Here is an 11,867-nt window from a genome sequence, read left to right on the forward strand (position 1 = left end):
ACCTTAGCTTCGAAAGAAAATATCAAGTTACTCGAGAACAAAAGAAACCTTTTTCACGCCTCCCCCTCTCTCGACCGCTAACTTTTTTTTAGCCGACTCGCTTCAAAGGTGGAGGTCAACTGCTGCATGAATCACCTATTAGCCCAAAAGGTATCTAAAAATCAATTTCGGCAATTGGTATTATACTTTTATTATATTGAGATATTAGTGATGTGCACGTAATTTAGTAAAGATTGATACCAAACACGACGTATTTCTAACGTTATTTAAGCATTTTAAGCAAGGAAATAGTTGGAATAATACGATGGTGATTTCTGGCGAATATGTACCGATATCCTCGCAGCTGATAGTGAGCTTCACGGAAGTTGATGCGATTTTTTTCGAAAACAATTACGAGTCTGGTTACAATTTACGAGTTATGCTACAAGTTTCACTTGTCTGAGTTGCTAACGAAGCGATGTCTTCTCAGAATATTTTGTTTCTCTCGACTAGCAATCTGAATTCATCTGCTCATCTAGAGCTACGCTACTTATTGTTAGAAATGAGTGGGTAAGTTGCCTTCTCTATAGGATAAAAAATTTAATTGCGCAGTCATATGGTCATGCTTCACCCTCTGCAGTAAGCTCTGCCTACGCCGTACGCGATAGCATTAGTGCCGAACTTCACCTCGTACGAGTGGTTCCGTACTTTCCGGGGTGGGTTGACTTAAAACTAGCGAGTGTTTTCCGTGTGGGTTCAATGGAGTCCGGTTTCATTTTTATTAGTTTTATTCTTATTCGTCTTCGGACCATGGCCCTTCCGAAGATACAAGTGAGAACTTTAAAAGATGGACTCAAAATAATTGATGATGAAGAAAAAAATCCGGGCTAGAATGCGTGAATATTGCAGAACGCCTCGGTTTGTCCGGTAGCACATCACGGCAGGGGTGGGGGTAGAGCGAGATCCCAGGTGAAAACAAGAAGTGGGATGAAGCCGAGGATCAGGTGGGCGTGCCGCTGACGATTAACGCCACATTGCCTCTATCATATTAAAAATTTCATTGCTAGAAAGGAACATTTCCAATAATAAACTATTTTTGGCCTTCTTGATCCATCTCATAACCAATCACTGCGACGGCGAAATCAGTTGTTTGAGGCATAACACGCACATTTCTCGCGTAAATACGTGTACTTGAAATGGCATTTGATGGATAAGAATGTTTACAGTGAAATAGCAGTGAAAATTCCGAGTTGAGTTCAAAAATTTTTTAGCAAGGCGGCTTGTTCCCTTAGGATATTAGAAAGAGAGATAAGTCGAATCAACAATATGACTTTTTCGATAAAGTAATAATATTCCTGAAATCAGCTGAAATCTCGTTTGAATCCATTAATGAATGTCATAATTCGCAAAAATCCAGCGGATCCTGGGACATAGGCAACCCGGACAACCATTCCCGCATTTATCGTTTTCCCGCATTCATCGTTCTTTTCATCCATCCCCCTGAAAAACGACAGATCGAGGTTCCACTGTATTAGCTTGGCTCTATGGACCAAGGTAGATAATACAGCGGCCTTCTGCGATGGATGGTGGTGGCTCTGTCCGTTGAGATACTGGTCAGTATGCGTTGGCTTCCTATAAACCTATGTGACTGATCACCACCGGACAGTTGTTAACTTAACTGATGAGAGGATTGATGAAGGTACATTTTCAGTTCTTTCTAAGGGACTAAATTTCGCCCCCGCTCCAAGAAATATTCCATTTGGAGATATAATTGGAGGGGTAGAGGAAGCAATTCGGAAACTTCCCAGTGATGCAGCCGAGGAGGTAAGAAGTGATATCTCTCATGTACTTAAAAATGCAGTTCTGCCCAAAGCCAACTTTTCTAAGAATGAGAGGAATGCTCTGAATTCTTTGAGAAGAAAAACTTCAATCATTGCTCTTCCTGCGGACAAGGGAAATGCTACCGTTCTTATGAAAAGTGATGATTACCGTCAAAAGGTTCTGGAATTACTTAGTGGCAGTACGTACAGGAGAATACCCCGAGACCCTACGGATATCATCGCCAGAAGGACCTCAAAGTTAATTAAAGAAATGAGTTTGCCACCAGAGACAGCAAAGAACCTGCTACCTCAAGCACCAGTGCCTCCTAGGTTTTATGGGTTGCCCAAGATACATAAGGAAGGAACACCGTTGAGGCCGATTGTCAGCGCAATTAACTCTCCCACATATTACGTTGCCAAATATCTTACGGGTATCCTAACACCATTCTTGGGTCTCAGTGAACACCGTGTGAAAAACTCAATAGAATTTGTGAACACTCTTAAGGATATTCGTTTAGATCCTACCGATTTGATGGTTAGTTTGGATGTGGTGTCTCTCTTCACGCGGGTCCCTCTTGTTGACACCTTGAGTCTGCTAGAGAGTAAATTCGATACGAAGATGGTCAAACTTTTTCATCATGTGCTCACTTCTTCCTATTTTTCTTTTGAGGATATTTTTTATGAGCAAATGGATGGAGTCGCAATGGGTTCACCAATATCACCGGCTATCACTAATTTCTTCATGGAAGATTTTGAGAGAAAAGCCCTCGATACCGCTCCCTGCCGTCCAAAATGTTTTTTCAGATATGTGGACGATTCCTTTTTAGTTTGGCAACATGGTACAGCTGCATTGCAGGAATTTTTGACACATATGAACAACCAACACCCGGGCATCACATTTACCATGGAGGTAGAAGAGAATGGGCGACTTCCTTTCCTGGACATCCTAATACATAGGAAAGAAGATGGGAGCCTAGGTCATTCCGTTCATAGGAAGCCAACGCATACTGACCTGTATCTCAACGGACAGAGCCACCACCATCCATCGCAGAAGGCCGCTGTATTATCTACCTTGGTCCATAGAGCCAAGCTAATATCAGATAATACAAGCATCTCAGCCGAGTTAGACCACCTTAAGACAACATTTTTACGGAATGGCTATGGAAAACAAGAGATTTTTAAGGCCCTAAGCAGATTCAACATAAAACAAAAGAGTTGCCCGGATGAGCCGCCTGAAAAACCGCTATCAACAGCCTTAATCCCATATGTGTCAACCATATCTGGTAAGATCCACCGCATTCTACGACGGTATAATATCAAAACTGTCCATCTGCCACCACCTAAATTAAGGCACCGCTTGGTGAGGGTGAAAGATCCGATTGGGTTGAAGACACCAGGGGTTTATGGAATACCTTGTGAATGTGGTAAAATGTATGTGGGGGAGACAGGCCGAACGATTGAGACGAGGCTGAAAGAACACCGGAGATTTTTCAGATTAGCGCAACCAGAAAAGTCGGCCGTGGCGGAACACAGCATTAATGAAGACCATGCTATTAAATGGGACGACACCAAAATCCTTTGCCATGCTCAACGTTACTGGGACCGCGTAGTTAAGGAAGCAATAGAGATCCGCCTCAATCCCAAAAATTTCAATCGGGACACCGGCTTTCATCTAAGCACTACATGGAGACCTGTAATCAGCTGTATGAAAAACATAAGGGTTAAACTTGAAGAATTTCAAAAGACCTACAGCCAATCGGACGACACCTGAGCCGTATTGTTGTCTCCGTAAACGGTCGATCCTGTTCAGTGTGAAATTGAACTTCATTCAAGTAACACAGCCTTGAGGATGGAAGACAAGTCGTCTTCCGAAACGTCGGCTTACATAAAAGCTTTAACCTGGATGCAAACCCGAGAAATATTTGTCAGAAATAGTATCTTATTTATTTTAAAAGAGTGGAGTAAGTACCTACTATATGATGTGAGAATGGAGATTTCCTCAGTGTGCGATGAACTTCTTCATTTCCGGTTACTACTGCGTAGGTTGCTCTACCGGTGACAACAGTTCCCAAAGAGAATGGCTGCAAAGCTGCCTAAGTCTAAATAAAAAAACAGTGTCTCAGATGGAAGTGAAGACAGGAAAGCCTGGGCCATCATCCCATGCATCACTAGAACCATAGAAAAAATTGCCAGAGCCTTGAAGAAACACCGCGAGATTTAACTGTGTCACAAAAATTGGTGATAATTTCCCATGGCCAAGGACAAAATCCCCCAGGATCGGTATGAAGCTGCCTTGCGCATGAGGCAGGTCGTACGTTGTCGAAACTTGCTGTTCATTAAAATTTTGAATGAAGGAACACCTGAAAGCCACGAAGAAAAAACAGTTTCAACTGTCTGCCATTTCCAAACATGCCTGGACCCCTGGGCATGACGTGAAATTTACGAAGCCAAGATACATAATTGTTCAAGATATTACCCCAGAATAATACGAGAATCTATTGAAATTGCCTGGACAGACAATTTTTATTGCGACGATGGATACCATCTTGACGTCCATTGGAAGAGATTACTCAAGCGAACCAGAGAGAGAGAGAGCAGCTGCAAGAATTGGTTGTTACGGGGCCCTATATATGTAATGAGGGCAAAAACAGTGAATCATCATCTTTGACCGGAAGATGCTGGCAGTAGTGGCAGCAAAACTGTTGTCACTGCCACAGCAACCTATGCGGTCCTGCAACTCCTTTAAATCTTTGTATTTTACTAACTTTACTCCTGGGTCCTAATTCTGGTTCTTTCTGGCTGTAGCCAACGTGATTTATCGAAAAGATTGGCAAACGCTGTATGCATTTGTATTCTCATATTCATTCACTGGCTATTTCACCAGGAATGCTTTGCTTTGTGTCTCTGGTGATGAAACAGTTATTCTCGTTCTGACTGTAGAGCGCAAAGCGAACGTAGACATTCGCTAGGAGCAAATTTTGCTGGTGACAGCAATGAAATCACTCTAGCGGTTTAGCGAAAGAATTGAAAAAGGCAGACTCATGATTTTACTTCAGCTGTACATCATTATTACGTTGTATCTTTGATCCCATTGGGTTTAATTGTAATTAAGATGCTTGGCATGCAACCTGTGTGTTTTACTTGTCTTGTCATTTTAGGTAATTAAATAAATGGGAATAAAAGTATGTATGTATTTGAATGAACCACGAAGCTTTTCTTCGATAAACGTATTGTGTTATCGTGGGAGTGCTATTATTCTGAGCATATAACTGTGTTGGATTGCTTGCGAAAACTTGTTTCTATTCTTATGCTCATGAACGTTTAATTGGAAACAATAAGATAGAGACTGACATATACTGACAGCTTTGTCATATAAGAAGATATCATTTATAAATTGAAGTACATGGTGATGTAGTGGATAGCATGGCTATCTTCTAATCTTAAGGTTATAAGGCTGATTCCTGCCGCAGTTACTTTTTCTTCTCTTAACCACAAGGAAAAGGTTTGAATACTATGCTTTTCATCTTCAGAGGCAAGTCACTTGAATTTGTCAATATATATTTTCTATGTACAGGAAAATCTCTTATCAATTGTTCAGGTCTTATTAAGACTCACTGAATTTAATTACTAACCTTTAAATTCATGTCTGGCAGAGCTCTGGGCAGCGTAAGATGTGTAGTACACTGTTATGCTGCCTTTGTTGCTCATCCTACATCAGCAAATTAAGTTAATATGAGAATATTTGACTGCATTAATTTGAGAATATTTATTTAATTATGAGAATATTTGACTATTCTTCCTTTAAATCTTATTCTTGTCTTACATAAGTTCCTTAGTGTGCAATAAGTTGCTTATCATTTTCTTCCGTAATGAAACCATAAGAACCAGATAACTCGCTTATTTTGTGCCATCTGGGTTAGGTTAAAATTGAAAATACTAACCTATAAGTTTCACCGGAGTGACCTTTGGACTCATCGTTTACATCTACAAAAAAAGATGAAAAACAAAAAAAAAAAAAGGTTTTAAGTACGAATACGGAAAACAACTAATGAATTAGAAATACAGTAACTCTCGTTATTACAAAGTTCACAGGACCGAAAAACGGGAGGTTCATAATAACGAAGTCCGTATGAACATTTCTTTTAGGAATTATCGAAAAAAAAACAGTGTAAAACAAACGCGATTAAATTATGCGAAATATAAACAGGAAAATTCGTTTCAGTTCCTCATCAGAAGAATGTGGCATGACACAATCGAGGGTTGATATCTTCCCGAATATAGTGTCCAATATGCGAAATAGATCCATTCCAAGACCTTGTAGTGCAGGGTTATCCGCCCCTCCTATTGTGCCGTCATTGGAAAACCCTTGCTGACCGGACTGCATGCAAGGAAGCGAGGGGTACGGTAATCCTTCTGAATGCAACATTGCGTTACGCGTATACGCTAACTCACGATTGTGATGAACTGGTCTAGCTGGGCGTGCAACGCATCCGGAAAAATAGCTCCCCACGGTGATGAAGAATGGGCAAAATGCTGAACAGTTCCTAAATTCACACTGGATTCAATAATCACACTTTGTTCAGATTGTGCCCACAGTGAGAGTTCACACCGCGTAGCATCGGCCAAATCGAAAGGTGCCAAATTCGTAATTTGAATACTTTTAATGCTTGCATCTCTGAAAATTCATAAATCAAATGTGCATAGGAAATGTACACCCAATTTACGAGCGGTAATGAGTGGGTCACCATGACTCCACAGGAATGAAGCTTATTGTATGATGTTGCATGTAAACTGAATAAAGAACCTTAATTGATGCTCTTGGGCACAGTATACGAGAAGAACTGAAACGTGGCGCGATTATTAAAACTTAGTGTAGTGAATATCCACCTAAATGTCATTGCTTATGCGTGGAACTTCGTAATAAAGATCATTTTGTAACTGCCGGGAATGGGAATGAGGTTCGTAATTTTGTAAAAATGAAAGTTTCATTATATGCAATGTTTCTTTTAATATTGCTTGGATAGGCCTTTTCATCGGGACCAACGATTTGCTTCGTAATTACAAGAACTTCGTAGTAAATTTGTTCGTATTAATGAGAGTCTACTGTATTGTACAGCAATACTAAATGTAGCACTTTGATAGTCCCACACAATAAACAAAACATGGCATAATATATTTTAGAAATATGATTTGAACTTACCAATGTGCCTCGTGCCTGAGCTCAATTGTTTCGGATTGCAGAGGCAGTGTGTTGATCACTGAAACTTTCTTGTGGCCATAGACTTATGGGTAATTCGTCATTGCTTACATCGCAATCTTTCACCAAGAAAACGAAGTTACCCAAATTGAAGCGACAGGTGGGGCATCACAAGAAAATGATAAGCAGTCTATTGTGCACTAAGGAACTTATGTAAGGCAAGAATAAGATTTAAAGGAAGAATAGGTAAGGAATGCAGTCAAATATTCTCATACTAACTTAATTTGCTGATGTAGGATGAGCAACAAAGGCAGCATAACAGTGTCTTACATCTTACGCTGCCTAGAGCTCTGCCGGACATGAATTTAGAGGTTAGTAATGGTCCTTGGGGTCAGTAAAGGTACTTGGGGTCAGATTACTCGCATAAAAATTGTTTGAACACCCAGAAAATTAGACGGAGAAGCCGGATCCTGGGATTCTAAGGGACGTAGCCACTTAATGAGTGCACGCGGAGCACTTTGAGTGAGAGCTTTACATAAGAATATGACCAAGTGTTCTAATAATAAAGTCCAAGTGTTATTCCGAAGTATAATCCTCATCAATAAGTATCCTAAATAGTATAATCCTCATCAATACCAAATCTTGATTTTAAACACTTTAATTGTACACAGTGCCCATGTTTTGGTCCCTCCAACTGCGTAAAATAAGTTTCACTGTATTTTGTTTCATAAGTTCCTCGAAATATTCTTCAGTTCTAATTGCTATAGAATTTGTTTCTGTATGAGTTTCATTCAAAAGGGATTGACCTAAGTTTTCAAATATGTACTCTGATTGTGTAAAATGTGGATTATTCATTTCTGGCATGAAATTCAAGAAAACTGAAACTTGGATTAACTCGATTGTTTCTGACTTAACTTCGTGAAAATCCATTGTAAACAATAAAAAGTTGTGGTTCTTTTCCTCACAATTTATTTGAGGAGACCGGTTTCATCACAGAGGCGACATCTTCAGGTGCAGAAATAGTTATTTTTATAGTTATTTTGTTGTTTATTTGGTTGCTCTAACAAATCTAACTTAAGGGCATTATTATGCAATACGAAAGATAAAATTGACGTAAATGATAGAAGTGGCATTTACAGACTCAAGTGCAGTGACTGTGAGACCTGTTACATAGGCCAGACTGGACGTTCGTTCCGATTAAGAACAGAGGAACACAGAAGGTATTTAAGAAACGGGGAGATAGACAAATCGCATTTCGCGAAACACTTATGGGAGAGTGACCACATGAGCGATTTTGTTCCGGAAATTCTCCACCTTGAGAAAAAGGGAAGAAGGATGGACTGCTTGGAGGAGTTGGAGATTAGAAATCTCATCAGGAATGGAATTGTAGCAAATGAGAATATTTTTGTCAACTATTCCCCCCTTTTGGAAATTCCCCTGAAGTTGAGTAATGCTCCAACCTCAACGCAGCCCTCCCACTACCAACGCATAATAGCAACCAAATAAACAACAAAATAACTATAAAAATAACGATTTCTATACCTGAAGATGTCGCCTCTGCGACGAAACCGGTTGTCTCAAATAAATTGCATGAAAAAGTAGCATAACTTTTTACTGTTTGAAACTTGGATTTGACCAGCCTCATTTGTGAATGCATCAAACCCTAGACTTAGTTCCGTGTGAGCTCCAAGTCTAAGTACCTATCCCAATCCACCTTCATGTTGAATCGCTGAGTGTGTCATTGCCATAAGAATTTCGTGGTGAATCTGCTTATTGTTGTTAGCCTGTAATTTAATCTTTTCATTCATGGCTGCTTTTGTCATGTACTCTGACATTGGCAAGTTTGTTTTCTCATATTTTTCAACATTGGATTTGTGTGCAATGGCAGTTTATTTCTTTCTCATTCCTTCCATGTTCTTGTCATTAGCCTGTCTCTTTTGAATGCATTTGTCGCCATTGCAGCGCATGCACGAGGCTGCGTCTGTCCTTGGGCCCACGTGCGACTCTTTCGTGGAAGCGCTTGAGGAGTGCCTGGAAACTGTCTCTCCCAGCATGCATCAGCCACCATCGTCTCGAAGCAACCATTCCTCTGAACATTGATGCTCTTTCTGTTGTTTTGTGCAAAATGAGTAAACGCCAAAGTGACTTCTGTCAGAGAAAATATCAATGTAATCGAAACTTATGACCCAGTGGTTACCCTCTTTTATATGCATATTAAATATATATATATTTTATTTCCCTCGCCAAAAGAATATTTTTTTTAACGTTACCAAAATATATTAGTAACATTTCTGCAAATAAAACTGTTGATATGTACAGGATTGTTATATCTACAAAGCTTTAACTGCAATGTACTAACTTCTTTTGAGTGTCCTAAAAGCCAATTCACTATCCATGTGGTGCATTGGTATGAAATTGGGAAGGCACGAGTGCCAATTTGCCATTCCCGAAGTAAACGTGAATGTGTTATAAATGGGTGTGGCATTTGTGTCTCTATCAGTGATAATATAGATGTGAATGCAATTAATGGATCAGATAAATTTGTGATGCGCGCACTGAACTCCAGTTTTCGAGTATGAATTATTGCTAAAAAATTGTGTGGGCAGATAATTCCTATGCGACTGAGAGGAAATGTTAGTGGGTCGACTTGTGAGGAAATTGTTTTGAATAATAATTTATTTTTCCAGAGATCAGGATTTTACAATAATTACACTGATATAGGACACATCAGGTTAAACATACAGTGATCAATAACATGCTAGTCACTTGTTAAATCTTGTTAAAAAACTCATCAATTGAGTAAAACATTTTTAATTTCAAATACTTTGCAGGTTGTTCTTAAATGCAGCCATGCTTTAATGAGCCTTGAGCTCAGCTGGCAGTTCATTGTCTAGTTGAAGGCACGTACCACTCGTACCAGCACCTGTATTCCTAGTGTGTACATAAGAGAGGTGCAGCTGATCAATCTGTCTTGTGAAACAGTGGTGGATCTATTGGGAGGAGGGGGTTCGGGGGGCTATAGCCCTCCCCCCCCTTTGGGTATCCAATTTACACTGGATAATGTGGTAGTTTTGTTCAGACCCCCTTCTACTACTTCTGGCAGATATCTCCCTCTTAGCCCTCCCCTTATCCCTATCCTGGATCCGCCTTTGTTGTGAAATAATGGTGAATGTCACAGTTCTTGTTGAGTTAGATTTCTTTTACTACACACAAGTACGTGAGCAATATATACACAAGGAACTGGGAGTATATCCAAATCTTTGAATAGGGGACGGCATGGGGCGTCATCTTTAGAAAAAGTCAGGTGCGGAATGGCTCTCTTCTGAATGCTGAAGATAGCCAAGGCCTTAGAGGATGAACCCCAGAAAATGATGCTGTGTGTGATGTGTGAATAAAATTCACCATGGTAGAGTCCTGGAAGAACTTCAAAGGAAACAGTGGGCCTAATAGATCTAATCGAACAGCAGGCTGAGCATAGCTTAGCGGCCTAAGTATTTTATGTGGTCATCCCAATAGAATTGAAAATGGATATTGAAGCCCAGGAATTTAGTACATATGTACTGTATTGGGACTTGGGATTCCCATCGACTTCAACTGAAAGCATTTTGCTAGCTTTATTTTTATTTGCAAAGTGAATGAGGTTAGACTTTCCTGTACATATTTAAACCAAGAGAATTATGCATCATCAGCAAATAACAAGCGCGTAGCACCATTTATGTGTTGAAAACTATTTACAAGATCGTTAATGAATACATATATGAAAGAAACAAGAGATGCCCAAGGACTAAGCCTCGAATTGAGATCTTACCCGGGGAAACAACAGTTGCACTATTTACATAGATAACAACGTGCTGAATTCTGTATAACAGGAAGGAATCTTTCCAAGCATTAGGTATGCTACAAACACCCATCCTGTTAAGTTTCTTTAGAAGCAATTGATGGTCCACACTCAAAACCTTTTGAAAGATAAAAAAAACATTGCATCAACTTCCATTTTGTCATCTAGGACATTTAATATCTGGTTTATTAATTGATTGGTTGCAGATGTGGATTTCTGTCTCGTAAAAGCATGCTGAGATGGTGAAAGGACTCCTCTGACTCATGCTGAGATGGTGATGAGGAAAGGATTGGTAGCCTCCCGTGACCAAAATAGCATCCCCTGATGAAATGTCTTTAAAGGGCCATGGCAATCATGCAATTAATCAACATCTTATTTTTATCAGAGCACTCTGAAAGACTGGCAAATTTCAGGGAATTTTATTTTCACAGGAAGTATCAGGGAAATGTTGAATTTACTTAGGAATTTTTTTGGTGTGAAATTGTAATGGTAACTCATGCAATGTCATTTTTGTCAAGCCTCTGAGTCAAATATCTCTAGGGCTGTCAAATTTGAATACCTGTAGTCATTGTAAGAACCTGTACAATGTTTTATAGGCATGAATTGTGCTCCAATTGGTGTATGTCCTTCAGTGGCGTTAAGAATAGAGATGTGTGAATAGTCGAATACCTCGAATACTAGAAAGTATTCAATATTCGAGACCCCGAATAATTATGCTAAAGGTACAACCTCGAATACCTCGAAAACTTTGAATTTTTGCATCATACACTGTCGCACGCACGTCGTTGTTAGTTGACTCGGAAAAATGTAGAGAACTCTAGTCGTTTATTACATGCAGCAAGTTACAGGAGAATAATAGAATCGTGTTTGTCCCATCTCTCTTTCTCTCCCACTGACCTTTTTCTGCCTACCTGCTTCGAAGTTCCCCAGAGGTCAACTGCTGCATGAGTCACCTATTAGCTCAAAAGTTGTCTAACAATGACTTTCGGCAATTGCTATTACACCTTTATTGGATTGAAATATTAGTAATGTG

General features: G+C 39.7%; 1 protein-coding gene across 2 annotated transcripts in view; it reads left to right on the forward strand.

Moving 5' to 3' along the window:
• The window catches only part of LOC124158065 (pleckstrin homology domain-containing family A member 3-like), a 47,131-nt gene extending 37,886 nt beyond the window's left edge, over positions 1-9,245 (forward strand). For both annotated transcript variants that reach the window (XM_046533239.1, XM_046533238.1), the window contains one exon: positions 8,959-9,245. In XM_046533239.1, coding sequence (XP_046389195.1) covers positions 8,959-9,096 — 138 coding nt within the window. In that variant the 3' untranslated portion in view covers positions 9,097-9,245. The remainder of the gene's footprint in view (positions 1-8,958) is intronic.
• The last annotated feature ends 2,622 nt before the right edge of the window (positions 9,246-11,867 follow it).

Source organism: Ischnura elegans, chromosome 4, assembly GCF_921293095.1.
Source record: "Ischnura elegans chromosome 4, ioIscEleg1.1, whole genome shotgun sequence".
Lineage (NCBI taxonomy): Eukaryota > Metazoa > Arthropoda > Insecta > Odonata > Coenagrionidae > Ischnura > Ischnura elegans.